This window comes from Melitaea cinxia, chromosome 18 (genome assembly GCF_905220565.1).
Source record: "Melitaea cinxia chromosome 18, ilMelCinx1.1, whole genome shotgun sequence".
NCBI classification, from domain to species: Eukaryota; Metazoa; Arthropoda; class Insecta; order Lepidoptera; family Nymphalidae; genus Melitaea; species Melitaea cinxia.
In genome coordinates this window covers 12,485,526-12,504,933 of record NC_059411.1, presented here as the reverse complement: position 1 = coordinate 12,504,933, position 19,408 = coordinate 12,485,526, and the positions used below count along the sequence as shown (strand labels likewise).

At 38.6% G+C, this 19,408-nt stretch overlaps 1 protein-coding gene across 1 annotated transcript in view; it reads right to left on the bottom strand.

Annotated features, from left to right (window-relative positions):
- Positions 1–1,549: 1,549 nt before the first annotated feature.
- Positions 1,550–19,408, bottom strand: part of LOC123662344 — a 111,851-nt gene continuing 93,992 nt past the window's right edge. Inside the window, exons 5-8 of the mRNA XM_045597197.1 lie at positions 7,781–7,808; positions 7,148–7,232; positions 2,183–2,362; positions 1,550–1,761 (exon numbers count right to left, since the gene is read on the bottom strand). Of these exons, the coding sequence (XP_045453153.1) occupies positions 1,550–1,761; positions 2,183–2,362; positions 7,148–7,232; positions 7,781–7,808 (505 nt within the window). The remainder of the gene's footprint in view (positions 1,762–2,182; positions 2,363–7,147; positions 7,233–7,780; positions 7,809–19,408) is intronic.

Genomic DNA, 19,408 nt, shown 5'->3' with positions numbered 1-19,408 from the left:
ATTTTTAGATAATATTTCCCTAGTCTCGACAAGAGTGACTATTTATGTTTCTACAGATCCTTTGCAATCAAAGGTACCTTTTTACTAAGACAATTAGATTACCAGGGTTTTAAGGTAACAGCTGGTATTCAACTAAAGGCAGAAAGGAATGTATAAGTTTCTGTATAGAAGGAGAGAAGGGTATTATTGTTATTTACTCGAATAAAGCAGGGAATCTTGCAAAGCAACTTTCCTCAGGGCCAGGGTTACATTCTGCGTTGACCTCGCCTGGATTTTACACAACACAGGTATTAGGTAAGTAACTTTAGGCAGTCTTTGGGTAGGTCGGAAGATTTTATAGCGACTAGGTATAATGTACATTCGACAGTAATTGTACTAATCCACGATTACAACAATTAACTATACCGCATAATTTTCGATAATATATTAGGAGCTCTTCCAAAATTCCATTATACCAATAATAATATAAAGTTACAGCTGCCTTTAGGGGAAGATTTTGTTGTGTAAATGGACATTTTTTTAGGGTTATTATACAGTAGCTCCTTCGTGTACTTCAGCGGGGTCTTATATTGTTATACTCTCTACCGACCAATGTCTACTATCTAACATCAAAATTATCATCTTAAGTCTAAAATACGAAATTCCAATAATGTTATGGATAATTATTATTTAAGTACTCATTGGTGTCATTGGGGACAAAGCGATTTTACTTATATCTATTTTTTAACGTAAAGGTCAAACTTGGTATTTTTATTTGTGCGATTTCAGATTTTAATTTTATTTAAAAACTATTTGTGTAGAATACGAAACGTTTGCTTAAAAAGCATTACATTACCCTGCATTCGTACACGTAAAACTTTCAAAAAATTTTAAATATTTTCCATTGGATATATTTAAGGGCTTAAAAAAGGTACCACGAATAACATGTTTAAAAAAAAATTAAAAATACTCTGGTCTAGGAAAAGGGGGAAGAAAAATGTTAGAATTATCCAATCCCGTCTATTATATCTGTGCTTAAAAAGTCTATACCTAATTGAACATCGTCTAAGTGTCGTAGGCCGTACAGTACAATACGAGGTTCTAAAAGTTTAATGGCTACACACATCACCTCTATGACAAACACAGTTACACCTAAAAAGCATGCAACTATTATTGGAATCGAGTTCCGATTAGTCAATTCATTATTAACGTAGGTACTTCTCTCTCTGAAGACTGTTGAAATATAAAATTCATAAGACATATTTGTAATTGGAGTCATATAATAATTGGCACATACTCGTAAAAATGTCTCCATCGTGACCAGCACTTGAACCATTACCTAATATTGAGCAATAGCGTAAACTTGGAGCCGCATTCAATTATAAATCAAACATATACCTAACGATCGTGTATACTGTAAATATTGACGTTGAGAATGTCGACTATTATAGCAGTTACGCTAGCAAACACTTGTGAACTTGACATTTGGCTGTCTCCAAATCCCGCCATTTTTAAAGTCATCGGTAAAAGAAAAGTAGAAGACCGTACGAGACAATAATTCGGTAGGTTTTCACATCATGAAATCGCCGCAGTCGACTCCGAAGTCCCAGTCGTCGGAAGTAGTGGCAGTGTCATCGTATTCGGCAAGGGCTTGTTCGTAGGCCGAAGCTTCGTAGGCAGTAACACCATCAAGCATGGAGCAAGCTTGGGACACATTAGTGTGATGCATGATGGGCATCGCGTGAAGAGCAAAGTCCTCGCCTTCTTGCGACCAAGTCAAACCTGCAATACAAATGTAATGATTTAAAATAAAGTAGTTTATCAATTGCCTTGGTAGTGTTTAAGAAAATTAGTTAAGAACAATTCACGGAAATGAACGTTCGTTATCTTTTAGAGAATCGTTTTATTAACAGTAATTCGTTGTTTTAGATATTTTCTTAAATTACAAATATTATTTGTGACTGAGTTAGCTTATATTTTTTTGTAATTAATGTTATATACATGCACAATAGCTTTTTCTTATATGGAGCTATTTTCGAAGTTTAAGTCAATAATCTTCAGATATTTCTACCCACATCATACCATATATATCGAAATAAACTTTCGAGCATATTTTTAAAGAAAATAACTTTATATTCGTATTTTAAGAGGTCACAGATTAAAATTGCTAGCCTAATGGCTGACAATACATAGATGTACTTACGCCCACTCCACACACCATTGGGCAGTGTCACCCACCCCCAGCCCTGACCCCACGCCAGCTCGTGATCCAACTGGCCCGCCAGTGGCACCTGCCTCTTGATAACAGCCACCAGTCCTCGGCCGTCCAAAGCACCCACCGCGTTACGAGATGAACGCACATACATTTCTGATGATGTGGATGCTAAAAGACAACACGTTTCATGCTTTATATAGAAATATAATATATAAATAACTAAGAAAATACCTTGGTATAAAAATATAATTAGTATTATATAAGATTTCAGTTTATAAATAAAATTAGGTATAAACGAATTATAACTTGGTACAAATATTGACTAATCTCTACAGAATTGGTTCTATTACAGTTTGATTATAAGTATTCATATCTATTGAAACATTCAAATCCAAATAATCTTTTGTTAGGCATAAATTAAATATCACGTAATAATATAACGTAGTGGCACTCTAAGAACATAATACGTTTCATCCCAACCCTCACAGGTGTTAAGATAAACGGAATTGTACGGATCTGCGATTGGAAAGCTGAGTTTCTGTGATTGAGATTTAAATAATATTCACGGGTTTGAAGCTAAAATTTAATGATTATGCAAAGGAAGCCTTCAATTCTATACTCACATGGGTGTTATCATGTTAATGATTAATGCTATTAATATATGTATGTATGTAAGTAATGTCGAGTGGTGATTGTTCTGGTGTATTACGAAAGTTTTATAACTGGCGATGCTTGAGGGTTCGATTCGCACTTTATTTGTATTTTTACAAATATTTGTTTCTGTATGTTTGACTCTTGGCGTCTTATGGCATCTCGAAATTACCAAATAAAACGCTAAAATTTTTAATCTATAATATAAAAATGAGTCGCTGAATGTGTTGCTAAGCGCAAAACTCGAGAACGGTTGGACCGATTTCGCTAATTCTTTTTTTAAAATATTCCTTGAAGTACGAGGATGGTTCTTACGGAGAGAAAAATTCTAAAAAAAAAAAAAAATATTAAATTTCCTGAAAAAGTCTAAAAACAACACTTTTCTATACTCCCATACAAAAGATTTGTGATAATACTTAAAAGTCAATTTGAACTTTAATACCATACGATAAAGTTTGTGTTAGGCGATACGAAGTTCGCCGGGTCAGCTGGTTATAAATAGTTTTGACGTTTATGGTTCGCACCATTCCTGATCTTTAACTTCACAACGGTTACAAGTTGTTTAGCTTATAAGATTTAGTTAACCTTACACATTTTTAATCTCGCAAAAAACATGTAAATATTCTCTATTCAAACAGGCCAAATATGTTGTAGACAAACGATATTAGAGTCCTTCTAGGACAAAAAGTGACAAGTGGAAAATTTAAATATAAATATCTAAAATAAGGAAATAGAAAATAAAGGTCTTCAGAGGAAGGATTTATCGAGTCAGAAAGTCACGTCTAATTAGAGTAAAGCGGTAAAGTAACATAATCTACGAGTGACGTAATAGCGTGACTTTGTCTAATGACAATCATTAGATGAGCCCATTCACGTTAAGTCGGTCGTACGAATCGTTTTACCGGCTGTTCTACAAGTTCAATTATGGATTCTAGCGTCGTGATTCAAGGCGACTGTGGTCTATTGAATGGTCAACTTAATTTTATGTGAACATTGTGATGTGAGAACTCAAATGAAATAGCTTGTAAACATCGCACTGGGCGTGGGCCATATAGAGGAAACATTGGAGTTTATTCTGTCAATCTGCTCCATTGTGGACAATTCCTTTATCATGAAGGACTATCGTTTTAAAATCTATAAGGTTACAATAAGGACTGATAGCTTTACCAGCTCTCTAAGATACGGTCGGGAGACAAATTAGGACAAACATATGTCCTTGTTTGGTCGTACATCTAGACCAGAAATAAATATTTGAATGAACGCAAATATTTGCCGGCTTTAAGGCACCCATATCATAAAAAAAGCACGGTTGATAATATTGATTCTATTTGAGACTAAGTTCAACAGACATCTTACTTGAGTAATCCCTTTCAGTTGAAGTTTAAATTGTTAGTTCGTCAAGTTCGATAACCGTTTAGTTATTTAGTACGACATAATTGAAGTTGAAGAACAAGCTATTTTTGAAGGTTACAGAAGTCATTATGTTATTTTCACATTGAGAATAGATAGAAGAGAACTCTTATAAGTTTTTATAACATTGAAGATAATTCTTATAAACTATTGTCAGTCAGTATTTTATTATTAGTAAAATAATATTTTTCGATTTTTTACAAGTGATTAGTAATAGTATTAAAACGTAAAAAAGAAAATTATTTTATCGACTTGCTTATTTCGAAAACTATTTCACACTTTATGGTGACATTTTTGTTAAAAATATTTTATTAAATTTTCTTTTCAAAGAAACACACAAAGAAAAACACACACTACACATACTACAAGAGTTTGTTGAACTTGTCTTGTTTATCCCGTAGTCAGTTGCTATCATCTAATCAGCTGCGTGACTGGCCAGTGATTATAATTCAGCGGGCGCCAAGTCTGTCGTTTAGGAGTCCTAATCTTAATTGCAACCGCTGATAGCCTCTTCAGATAGAACCGTATTTAGAATATATCCGTATTAGAATTCTCTTCTTAATACCAAGGGTTTAGGCGTCGTTTACTAATAGCTTAGGTTAATCGAGGCTTTGCAAGATATTCGTCTTGGGTTGGAACGTTCACATGTAATGATTAACGTGTTCAAGTATTGAGTCTGTTTTGAACTTATTATGCTACTTCTCACAAAAGTAATTAAATTTTCGGGATTTACGCAAGCGAAAGGTATTAAATTAAAACACATATACTTCAAACTATTTCTAAGCTTAATGAAAATAGTTGTGTCAATTATCAAACAAAAAAAAATTAATAAATTCGGCCAATTCGGCCAATTTATTTTTTATATGTTCGTTGAGGTTTTATTACTAAAAATTAACAAAAAAAAAAAAATATATTTTTACTATTGACTTTTGACAGAACGAAGTATAATATTGGGTAATCTCGTTAAAATTTAAATGGAACCACACAACACTGGTACTTGTTTTGTTGGTCTTTCGAATCAAAAAAGAAACATCAAAACCGGTACACCTAGTTTTTGCCTGTATAACAGTGTAGCATTCCAAATATGCTTTACATACCAAGATGTTCCTAAAAATATTCATGAACTTTTCAAACGCTGTCTATTAAAGTACATTACTAATCTTTTAGCGATAAGGTTGCCAATTGTACATGGATAAGATGTTGATGTATGAATTTTTAAAGGTTTCACTGTCATTATCAACATACAGCGTCTACAAAGTCACCGAAATATCGTGAGTTTTAAAATGAGAGATGCTGTAAGTCCCGTAAAGTAAAAGTATCATTATATATAAATTAAATTGTTTTTTTTTTTTTTGTCACACGAAAAGTAATACTTTGATCAAATGAAGATCTCTCACACATTTCTTGATTTAAAAGCCAAATTAAAATGTAAAAAAAAAATTGTAAGATATATACTTAAGAGTTCGAGTCTTTCCACATTTCTTTTATTAACAAAAATAACGAAATGAATACGCATCATTCGAATACGAAATATTTGAATAGCGACGTATAATATGTAAGGTAAGTAATCTAACACAGGTGCGGAGCCAGAGTTTTCTGGAAAGGGTTCAAGTCTGAATGACCCCGTTCAGACCGGGATTTTTTGTTGCTTTTACCCATTAACTATTTTGACTTTATTAAAGGTCAATATTACGACCATTTCTGTATTTTTCATTAAATTTAACTACGGGTTCGATCCTGTTCGAAAGAATATTTTTATTCGTAATTGGTTTTCTGTATCTACGATTTTATTTTTGTATTACCCACACATTACACAATTGGTTTTCTGGTTTTATCTGTCTGTAACAACAATTTTTTAAAATACTGTATATGTTAAAATAATATTATTTACGAAAAATTCGAAGTCTATTTACGATATCGATGTTTTTAATAATTTTTGTATCATCATCATCATCATCATTACAGCCTATACAGTCCACTGCTGGACATAAGCCTCCACAAGTTTACGCCAAAAATAACGTTAACTCATGTGCTTTGCCCATAGTCACCACGCTGGGCAGGAGGGTTGGTGACCGCAGGGCTGGTTTGGTTGCACCGAAGACGCTGTATATGTATGTTTGTATAGTACATAAAATACATAGTCAATGTAAGTGACAACGGAGCCAAGCCACGGACGAGTATCAAGTAGTAGAACGTTGATTAATGCCACATCTGAAATCGATTTCTCACTGCTAAAGCGTAATCTCGATAATCAACGATTTAAGATCGTAATTTAAATCGATAAGTTATTTTTGTTTTTATTTACCAATATTTTGCAGTATTAAAACAATTTGTATCTATTCTTATGTATGTACAATGTTGTATTGTAAATATCTGTATTATGCTAGGTTTAGGGTTAAATACAAAATGTCTACTATTTCTACGGTCTTCCAATTTGATTGAGGTTCACCTCAAATGCTATCTAGTTCGCACTTATCTTGTCTATTCTGTACGTCGATGACAAAATCATTTATGGTAGTTGGGTACTTGAGAAAATCAATAATCCTAAATTCCTAACTAATATTACTAATTATTATTATAAATTGTAAAATTCTTCTCCTTTTTTAAATCAATTAAAGTGTTCAGCACATAAAAAATAAATATTGAAATATCCATCAATTAATCGTACCGGACTATATATATATATATATATATATATATATGTAAAATATAAGTTTAATGATCACGTTTCTGAGAAGTGAATTTTCTAGGCCATACAGATGTTTCTCGTGGTCCGGTCCGGTCGGTATTTGTATTGTATGTGTTCCTAAACCCTCAACGCAGAATTTTATCCTATGGAGAGCCGTTGAGTGTGAAATTTCCATTATATATATTATGTAGCGCAATACTTACGTCGTACTCTGACTGTTGGTCTTTTGAAGGCTGTGCGAAGGTAGGGCATTGACATCACCAGCTCGATGTGAGGGGGCGGAGGAAGCTGAAAGTACATACGTCATAATTATAACACGAGTTTTTTTTTAAATTAAAGTTACTAATTATGGATTGACATCAAGTTTACGTTGCAATAACGAAAAAAGTGTTGTCCAGTTCTTTAGTCTAGCAGTTGCAAGTTGCCAATCCATCTGCATACACCTATAGCACATAACTCAATAGTATCTAGTGCTACCTGCTCACCCGGATGTAAATGTACCTGGATGTAAAGCATTATTAAGCTTATTTAAATTACATCACAGTTCAGTTATTACATTTCCATTCGCTACAGTCTGCCTTTAACCGCCTGTAATTAAGTTTATGTCACGCATGAGGGTAGCAGTAGGTACAGTTATTCCGATAGGCTCATTTTTAACTTGTATCTATAACCAAGTAAGTCGTACATACTAGCTATGAAAGACTTGGTTTAAGGCTATTAAAAATTATAAAAACAAGTAATGAGATATGTAATCATTACTAAGACAGACAATATTCATGAAAATTTAAAAATTGTCCGAAAAAAGACATCAAATAATATTACATAATTATACTCACAGTTTTTGAGATGGCAGCCATCCATTCCCTTTGTAAGCAGCAAAAGAGAATTTTTTTTAATATTAAATTTGACTTTTTAAATTAAGATAGACTATTTATTTATTTATTTACACTTTATTGTACACCCCAACTACACAATACACATAAATAAAGTTTTAAGATAATTGCGGAATGTGAAATTGGACTTAGGCATGACTACTCAGCCATTTCTTCGAGAAAATTATAAAAAAGTTTGTAATCAGAAACACGTCTGGGTTTATTGTACCCACTCTTAAACTAATTGACAAAGTAATTATACAGCAATGAAAGCCTATTTACTTAAATTTGGTGCAAATGAATTGACGTAACAATTGCTACTATAAATCATAATTGTAATTAAAACTATGGAGAAAACATTGATTGTATTCTTTGCAAAACTCAATGAAACCAAAATAAGAAGAAAAATGGGAGATGAAACAATTTAGAATGGAAATCATTTGTTTGGCGTTGTTCGATTAATTGTTTACACTCATTGGAACCCTTATATGATAAAGAGACCTTTACCCAACAGTGGGACATTTACAACTTAATTAATTAATTTATTTACTTGAAAACGAACAATGTTCAACGTTAATAATCAACTGGGTTATAAACGTGGGTAGATATTAAACATTAGGTACAGAATAAAACGAAATTGCGTTGAGGCTGAGGGCGACAAAAATTTTGCCCAGTAAAACATCAAATGGCAATTTAAATTCGTTGGACGAAAAATGAGCAAATTTTATGTGACGTCTCATTGGCGCTGGTTAGTTGTACTGGAATTACTGTTTTAACGTTTGTATTAATGTATATAAATAGCGAACGGTTCATTAACATTATCAATTTTCTTTTTTATATGAGATATAATATATCTTGTTCATTCATTTCTTTTAGTTAATTACCTACAGACTGTCATAATGGTAAGACCGCCACTTGTAAAGGATATGGTATTGTTAATTAGTAATTTTACTACAGATAAATACTACTTTTGTATTTTTATTCTTTAAAAGCATAGTTGTTTTTCTACTCAAGTAACTTTATAACCCGCATGATTAGAAATCATATTTCTAGTAGAGAAAAAATAAATTACATTTCACTACAGTATCAAATAAAATATTTACAAAATCTGTATATATATATATATATATATATATATATATATATAATATAAATTCGTCGAGACGTTGTGATTATGAAAACAAGGGATCAGACAATGAGGATGAGGGAACATGACAGATCCTGCAGGAATATAATAGCAGAAATACAATATCATCACATTGTTAATATAAATTAACTGGAGGTAAGAAAATAATAAAATCTATAGTAGTATCAGTAAGTAATATAAATCTATATATTAATTAATACGTGAAGCAAAATCTTTGTACCCTTTTTACAAAAATTGCGGGGACGGAGGAGTATGATATTTTGCACACTTATAGTTTATATAGAGAAGGAACGCAGATGGTAATATTTTTTTTAAATTTTCATATAAATACATTAATCAATCAAAACAAAAACATTATACACACTATCATGTATTTGACACATACACACGCACATATACTGTTTGGTTTATTGTTATAGAAGTATTTAGTCTTTGACAACAGATCTTTAAAGGTTCAAACTTATAATTTAAATTAATTGTAGTCGAATATCGATCACTGGGCGACTACTAGTATAGTTGTAATAGGTGTAATATAATCAAAATACACGTCTCTCAAGGATAAAGGGATGAATATCTCCTCCAGCGACTCCACTCTTCCACAAAACAAGCTCAATGCAAAAAAAATCTCATTTAACCTAGCCTTTTAACATCATCTTCTATCATTTTCCGTTAATAAAAAATCAAATTAAAGATGCATCTCTCAAATAATGATAACAATGAAATTTATTAAATGGTATCTTTTGTCTTTATCTCCTTAGTCCTGATATTTAAAGATTCTACGAGAGTTTATCTGCTTATCTGGCCTCTTCCCTTCATTTGTATGCAAAGAGTGTTCTTTGAAGGACGTCTTAAAATTGTGAAAGGCGTTTTATTTCTGTGTTAGAGGTGGAATCTTTTTTCCATTAAAGCGGTTAAATTAGGAGGAAATTTGATCTGCTTTATTATAAATATTTTAATCTAAATTAAGGGTATTAATTAAGAAAAAATATTTTTTAGTAAAATCTGAACTGGTTAATGTGACGAAATTACTAAATTAATATTTATAAACGTATTCAAAATAAATTTTAATGTAATAATGCTGTATAAATACATTTCGTGCTCATTTCATTAAAACACAATTTAAAAAGTTAAGGATTATTGATTTTCACAAAAAAGAAACATAAATATAAGTTGGCACAGGAGTTCAATTAAATGTCATTGAAATATGTAACCGTATTATGAGAAGTCATTAAACTAGCGCCCTATAGAAAATTATATAATGAACTTGTGAAATTCGTAATGAACTCCTTTTTTTTTTTTTTTACGTGGGGAAAATCCATCATGGATACCCTTCAGCGCGGGGGCGCCAGAGGGTTATGTCAGACTCCTACTGACTAAAAACCACCACGTGTGAGCAGTCATCCGCCTGGGTGGGGCGAGAGGGGTCGCGCTAGCATTCGCCACCTCGCCTCAGCGGTGGGCCCGGACAAAGCTTCTGGGCCCCGGCATGATGGTGGGGTGGCCTCGCTCACAACAAGGCCACCCCTCAGACGTATGGGGTCGTGTCGTCCGGCCGGCCGAAGTCCCCCGACTATCGGCCGCCGACCCCACTATTACGAGGGGGGGAGGAGGTGGGCAAACCGCCTTCTCCTTGCCCCCGTACGTCTGCGCCGGAGTGGGCCAGCAGAGGCATGAGATGCCTTCTCATAATACGGTTACATATTTCAATGACATTTAATTATACTAATTGTCACGTAAGAACGATAACTAAATATTCAGTAACTAGACAATTCCCGTTATTCCTTAATTCTAATCCGTTACCGAACACCGCATATCTCAACCGCGCCTAACAACATTAAAGTTTCATGTTATTTATCGTTCGTGTCTAGAGTCGAAACCGCACGATTTGTCAGGGCCCTTAATTTTACTTCAACTCAACAACCTAAAGCCTTACGCGGACTACGCTCCGAAGGTACGCGTAGTCATATAAACGTGTATCGTAACAAACACGTCCTTATCTGTAGTACGGTAGATCACTGATATATGCATGAAAATATACACACATATACACATATATACACCTTCTTGAAAATATTTTTTTTGTTAATAGACCAAATGTCAAAAGACAAGAAGGAAGGCGCATAGCTTAAAGCATTCTATTTTACAAGTGAATCAATATTCTCTCAAATCAATATTAATATATTTCATTTATAATTTTCTATTTCAAAAGACTTCGGCGTGTGACTAAATGTATTGTTATATGTGAATTCGAGTTCGAGTTCGAGTCAATATATCTAAAATACGCGTATACTGAAACGCGCAGTCTGAATTTGACTTTAGGTGACTGACGGCCGAAGATAAAACACGTGTGTAATATAGTGACTGAAAATGAAAAATATACTTTATGCCCCTATATAGCACTCCCTTGTTTACTTTTTTGTAACACAACGCTTTAAAAGGTTTTTTATTGATGAGTTAATATTGTTTCCCCTATAGAAGTTAATATTGTAAATAATAAAGAAATGTTTTCATGGTTTTAAATTTGGATTCCATATTGTAACTGAGGTCATCCAAATCTGCAGGTCCTTCACAAAGATCTGTAATGTATTTACGTTAACACTCTTTGGTTTCTGTGACCCTGATTTGTGCATATAATAATGGAACGATAATTATTGAAAGTTGTGGAACTTTGTGAGGCTATCAGAAGTTCGGTCGATGAACTTCTGATAGCCTCACAAATTTTTAGATTCTTCAGATTTCTTCAGATTTTCAAAAAAGGCTTGGTCAAAAAATACGGATACGAGAATGCGGTGCAGGAATTATGTTAAATTATAGGGAATCCAGACAGAAACAAAAAAAAAATCCTTTCCCTCTTTAATTTTAGTAATACTCACAACTTACATTCAATGTTTTATAAAAAAAGAGGATTTGATATGTTAATTATTTTCATTAATTATGTAACTTTCCCAACATATTTACTTTATGAAAATGCTTAATTTACGGGTAAAGGAATATCCTAAGGATATCTAAAGGAATAAAATTAGAATTTATACACTTAAGGAATTTTTTTCTTATTATATATGTATATAAATGTCGTTATAAGTCGGAAAGTCGCTAGGATGTTAATGGAAAATTTTGCTATTAAATTAAAAATTACATTAGATTAATTTTTGCGTTAGGTGTACCAAAAGAAAATGAGTGGAATGAGTGTAGTCCCCCATTAAAACACTTTTGCGAATCTTTTGTAAAATATTATCAAGCATTTAAGGTCTAGCAATTGATACTGATAGCGCAAAGTTTTCTGGTTTCACAGGTTTCGAAAAGAAATCTATACTAATAAATAAAATTAGAGTGTCTGTTTGTAATATTAAAAAAACCTCTTTTTACTAAATGCATATGAATGTGTATACGGTACGTATACCAAAAAAACATTTTTTACAATTTTTGTCTGTCTGTCATTCTGTTTGTTCCAGCTAAACTCTAAAAAGGCTGGACCACGCGAACGAAATCGTGGGCACAGCTAGTATGTCAAAAATATCTGACATAAAGTGAAATTTAATGATGAAACAGAAATAACAATAGAGAACAAGAAGAACTCATTTACAAACAAATTATATAAATAGTTATTAATATAAAATTATTTAAACAATATTAAGTTGCCTTAAATACGATTACCTACATACATACATACATTTAAGTTGCTCTCGATAAGGGAATAATAACAAAATCTCACACAAGCAAAAGTTCAATTTTTTTAATAAAACTAGGTCGGCTAACAAGCGTATAGCTCACTTGATGGTAAGTGATTATTGTCGTTAAAATAAGCCTGCAACACCAGAAGCTTAGCAAGCGCGTTGCCGACTCTACCTCCAATCCTCTCAGGAGCTCTGGTCACCTTACTCACCACAGGAACAACACTGCTTGAAAGTAGTATTATTTAGCTGTGATCTTACTAGTAGCATTGGAGAAGCACATCAATCAAACTTATCAAAACAGATATATATTAAACCTGAGTGTTATATTTATTACTGGGAGTCTGTTTCAGCGCAGTGGATGGCTACGATTCTAAAATCTTTGGTTTCACCTTTTCTATCGTATGACAATACCAGGAAAAATGCTTCGAATTTGTAACTAATTTGTTGTAAGGTAGAACCGATTTACAACAGCTTGTCAATAATCGCTGTCACAATTTGATAATTGTTATCCAGATTTTTTAAGATTATTTTTTACTACTGAACCTATAAGATAAACTTGGTACCGATATTGTTGAGTACGACAAAGGAGCTTATATTATCAGTATCATCTTTTACACGTTGCAGATTAAGAATGGATAACGTCATAACTTATGTTTTAACACAAGTAGGTACTTTCTTTTATTTAGCAATTTATTATACGTACGAAACTATATACACAATATATATTTGTTGGGGGGTAAAGTTATTCGCGTCCGTAGGTACTACCTAACCACTTGCCCCTACACGTGCCCCCTGGGTGGTGCTAAATGAATAACAAGCCGAGAGTGCCTGCGCAAGCAACCGTGGGCAGTGCTGGCGCGGGCACTCCCGTAACACACACACACACATAACATACTCACCTAGAACACCACATTCATACTACACAGATACACTCCCTCAGGCCCACGCGCAAGAGCGTACATACTAAACATGCACCTACACACCTTCTACACTCAATAGACACCCACAACAAGGTTCAACATAACACTTCTGCAGGGATGGTGTGGTCAAGTTCCTGCGGACCTTCCCTCGCAACAGTAAGCGAGGGTTGGCCTTAATTGACCACCTGCGTGTTTGTGCCGTGCGCGGGGACCCGTAAGGGGGGATGAAGGAATCCTGGTGGCTGAGCCGAAAGAGCGTCGGCTGTTGTACGTCTCCTAGGCAACACTCCACTTTGGTCTGGATTTCTCCTGACACGGGAGGCTGGAGACTAGCCACCTCCGGTCAATCGGCTGCGACGTCCCGTCAGAGGGCCGTCAGGCGAGAGCTCTGTCCCGTTGGGGGTGGACGACGGGTGGGACGGTGAAAATCATCTCGCCCAGCTCGGCCTGCTTCCTGGCGGGGTGGGGCTCTATATCCTGAGGTGACTTCTGGCGCTGACAGCGTCCCCACTTGAGGGCTCGAAGGAGAGTGGAAGCACTCTCAGGATGAATTTTTCTAACACTATTATGGCAAACAAAAATAAATTCAAAAAATCTAACACCAAGGCCGCACCGGGGGCGAACAACCCTGCTGGAGCGCCTACCACCAACCAACCGGCTGCACCTCAGGTTTCTAACCTGAGTGTTGCGCCAACTGATAAACCGGCTGCACCTCGGGCTCACAACCTGAGTGTTGCGCCAACCCAATTACCGGCTGCACCTCAGGTGCAGCACCTGAGTAGTGAAGCGGGTACTAGTACCATGGACCTCACTTCTCTGAAGGCAGCAATGCCGACAGCCACCCAACCCTGGCAGGAAGAATCTTGTTGGAACCTGGTGGCCGTTAAGAGGAGAGAGGTCAAAAAACATGACCAGGTGTCGGCTCGCAAGGGGAAGCGGGCTGTAGTCCGTGCGGAGGCGCGGCGAACGCGACGCCCGACTGACGACGGGAGTAGGCCGCTTGAAGCTGCCGAAGGGACCGAAAGGACCCACGCTGCCCCTGTCAGTGTTGCGCAGGTCCCTGGCGTAGCCGGGCCAGCTGCACCTGTGGGGGCACCCTCTGAAGTTGTGGCAACTGCTGCTGCCAGCGCCTCCAGAACCAAGCGAGCCAGACGCCGCAACAAGAATACGACGAAGGTTAGCCACGGGGAGCATCCGAGTCGGCCAAAACCCGCGAAGCGGGACCGACCGGATGACTCCCTTACACCTCAGGGTAGTGGCAAACGTCGTAAACCTACCCACACCACCGACTCCATCAGATACGCGGACGCGTTAAAGTCTAATGACTACTGCGTCGCGATCATGATGGAGCCGTACCATGACCTCTCGAAGGAGCAGGCTGAGGCCATTGAGAGGCGGTTGCAGGGGGTGATGGACGAAGAAATATTCTCGCCCAGCACTTCCGCAACACCCGTTGCTGCACCGCAGTTTAGGGGGAAAGCCTTCCATAGTGAGGGCACCCTTAAGATGTGGTGTAGGGACGATTTTGCCCTTCAGTGGCTTCGTCGCTCCATAGGGAGGATCACATCACCACGCGCGGGAACCAGGCTGGTTGTCAAAAGGCAGTCTGAAATCCCGCAGCGTGTCAAAGTGGGGCTCTTGATCCCGCAGGTGGACCCGGAGGATACTCTGGATAAGATCCGCCTGCGGATCATGTGCCAGAACCCGCAGTTCCGCGTCTCCAACTGGGCGCTCTATAATGCGGTGCCAACGGAGGAGAAGAAATCCATGTATCTCCTCCTTGGCATCCCAGAGGATGACGCGGAAAAGCTGAGGGGAAGCGAGCGTAGAGTTTACTACAAGTTTGGTAACATCTACGCTCGCTTCCACGATGACCGCACTACCGCACTGCCGAATCTCGGAGCGGACGAGAAGGTCCTTAGTGACCCAGGCAGTGCAGACAACAAAATGGTGGAGGGACAGCCGGGCTCCAGTAAGGAGCCTGTCGTCGACACCGGCTCGTCCGAGGAGGGTCCCCAAATAGACCTGGGTGATCTCTCCAAGGACGAGCCAGGGGATCCTGACGACGCCATCCTGGAATCCAGCGATGATGGCGGTGCCAGCTCCTCCTAAATGCCTACTAACAATCACCCAAGCTAACCTCCAGCATAGCCAGACTGCGACGGCCAACTTACGCAGATTGCTGGAGGGCAAAACGAAGACCGTGGCCCTGATCCAAGAGCCGTGGATTAGGAAGGGGAGGATCTGCGGTCTAAGCAACATTGGAGGTAAGTTACTTCTAAATAATAACGTACACCACCCACGCACTTGTATCTATGCACACAAGGACGTGAACATCACCTTAATAACCGAGTTCTGTAGCAGAGATCTTACAACCGTCAGGCTCCAAAAAGAACCCTCTTCAGGCTTACCTGATGTGGTGATAGCATCTGCCTACCTGCCGGGTGATGCTGACATCCCCACCCCAGAGCTAGCCGCGCTTGCTGAGCACTGCGAGCGCCAGGGTCTGGAGCTCATTGTATCCGCTGACTCCAATGCGCACCATGCGCTATGGGGCAGCAAGGACAACAACCAGCGAGGTGAGGACTTTGTTTCTTTTTTAATCGCAACTAACCTTAACATTATAAATAAAGGATCTGAACCAACTTTTGTAACTTCGAGATCCCAAACCATCATTGATCTAACTCTGGCGACAGAGCATGTGTCCGAATATATTTCAGATTGGCATGTGTCTGACGACGTGTCGTGCTCCGATCACCGGTGGATCAAATACAACTTAGAAATCACGCTGACGGCACCTAAACCCCGCCGTAACCCTCGGAAGATGGACCGCGGCAGGTATGAGCTTCTGACAGCGGAGAAACTCAAAGGCGTCGTACTACCCGATAACCATGAAGGCACGGAAGACATAGATAACCATATCAACCAGCTAACCGACTGCCTAATCACCAGCTTCGAACAACCCACTTTCATCGCCCAGCGCGCGACAGTTTCGTAGGGGGCACTGGTGGGGACCGGAGCTCGAGAAGCTACGACGCAGGGTGAGGAAGTTGTTCAACAGAGCAAAGAATACTCGTCTCGAACACCATTGGGACGCCTACAAGCAAGCCCAATATCACTACAAAAGGCGCATCAGAATGAGGAAGAAGGAGTGCTGGAGGCGCTTTTGTACCAATATTGAAACGAACAATCAGGCGAACAGAGTTAAGAATATAGTGTGCAGCGAGCCGGTGCACAGCCTGGGATGCCTGAAGAAACCGGATGGAACATATACCAAAACGGATCTGGAAACCTCAGAACTGTTAATAACTACACACTTCCCAGGATGCCAAATCGAAAGTAATGTGGCATGGGAGGAAGAGCCAAAGAAGACACCTGTAATGGTGGACTGGATCACCGCCAAGAAAATTGTCACACATGACAAAGTAATCTGGGCCATCAACAGTTTCCTTCCATATAAGTCGGCAGGGCTGGATAAGGTGTTTCCAGGTCTGCTAAGATGGAGTGATAGGAAGCTAATCGACCACCTCGTCTCTATATATAGGAGTTGCTTAGCATACTGCTACACTCCAAAGTTATGGAGGGAGGTTAAGGTAGTCTTCATACCCAAACCCGGCAAAGGAGACTACTCGCAACCAAAATCATTCAGACCTATTAGCCTTACCTCCTTTCTATTGAAAGTTCTGGAAAGGCTAATAGATCGGGAGCTGAGGAGCACAACTCTGGTTGAGCAACCTCTGAATCCCAACCAGCACGCCTATTCAATGGGCAAATCAACGGACTCTGCCCTACATAAGGTTATATCCTATATAGAGGGCAATCTCCACCACAAAATATCAACCCTAGGCGCCTTTATCGATATTGAAGGGGCCTTTGATAAAACTAAGTTCACCAGCATAAGCCGGGCCCTGACTAAGCGTGGGGTCAATAACACAATTGCCGGGTGGATTGACAGCATGCTCAGGTACAGGGCCATTCAATTCACTGTGAATGAAACAACCAGAGGCATTGTAGCGAGGGGGTGTCCGCAGGGGGGGGTCCTTTCCCCACTTCTGTGGAACATAGTGATCGACGAACTGATCACCTTGCTCAATGACCGCAGATTTCTCACAGTTGGCTATGCAGACGACTTAACTGTACTCGTCAGTGGACCATCTGAGAGGACAGTCTGCGACCAAATGAGGGCCGCACTAAAAGTCGTTGAACAGTGGTGTGTAGACCACGAACTAACAGTGAACCCCGCAAAGACGGAACTTGTGATGTTCACTAATAAACGGAATTTAGGGAACCTCAAACTCCCTAAATTATTTGGCACCAGTCTTGCCCTAACCAAGGAGGTCAAATATCTTGGAGTAATCCTGGATAGTAAACTTCTTTGGAACAGGCATTTAGACTCAAAAATCAACAAAGCCAGCATAATCCTCTGCCAATGCAAACGGCTCCTCGGCAAAAGCTGGGGCATATCACCTAAAATTACTCTATGGCTTTACAAAACCATTGTCAGGCCTATTATTACCTACGGTGCGGTTATCTGGTGGCAGAGAACAGAACTTATAACCGTTAAAAATAAGCTCCAGCGGTTTCAGAGAATAGCGTGCTCTGCAATCACTGGCTGCATGCGTACCGCTCCCACAGCAGCTCTTGAGGTTATGCTTGACCTGGCACCGCTTAATCTGTTTATACAACAGGAGGCGGCTATGTCAGCTATCAGGCTGAAACACTTGGGCCTGTGGTGCAACCAGGAGGGTCCACACAACAAACTTTGGAGCAACCTTGTGAGCTATGAGCCACTACTTGCTGCTCCATGTGATAGGATTCCCAAACAACATATTTTTGAAAGGAAATACCATATACAACCATTTGAGGCTGTAAGAGACCAGTCCGGCATACGTGAGGTCCGCATCTACACGGACGGCTCCAAAATGGGGTCTGGTACCGGTGCTGGAGTGTACTCACAAGACCTTAATATCAATTTATCACTAACGCTGGGCCAACACAGTTCCATCTTTCAATGTGAATGTGTTGCTATAACCCATGCAGCCACCGCCGTCCTGTCAAAAGGCATTAGGGATTACAAAATCCGTATTCTGTCGGATAGCATGGCTGTACTTAAAGCACTAGAGAGCAACTTGATTAACTCTAGTCTTATATACGAATGTCATCAAACCCTGGAAGTATTAGCCTCACATAATGAGGTAATACTACAGTGGATAAAAGGACATAGTGGATCACACGGTAACGACGCTGCCGATGAGCTTGCTAGACAGGGGTCCAATACAAAGGTTGCCGGCCCAACTATCCTAATGCCGCTACCTTTTGGACAACTGCGCTCGTGGGTAAGGCAACGTACACGTGCAAATCACAATGCCCTTTGGGCAAACCAAACCGGCTGTAGGCAGTCTAAATTGATACTCACAGAGGTATCACCGCAACTAGCGTGCCGACTGCTCAGTCTTAACCGTTTAGACATCCGAATAGTTGTTGGCACGATTACCGGCCATATGGCACTTAATCACCAACTATTCATCATGAATGCAACAGACAGCCCTCTTTGCAGGGGCTGTCTGGCTGCTGAAGAAACAGCCGCCCACGTAATCCTGGAATGCGAGGGAGTGGCCACACACCGGGCTACCATCCTTAAGGGAATAAGGACGCTCCGAGAAGCCTGTGAACGCCCCAGGAGGCTTCTGAGCTTCTGGAAGGAGCTGGGCTGGCTGAACTAGTCATCCCACTTTTCACGCATAATGGACCACCTCTGTGTCTAAATGCGGAAAACCGAGCCCACTACAATACAATACAATACAATATATATTTGTTATGGAGACTTACGGATAATTGGATAAATAAATTT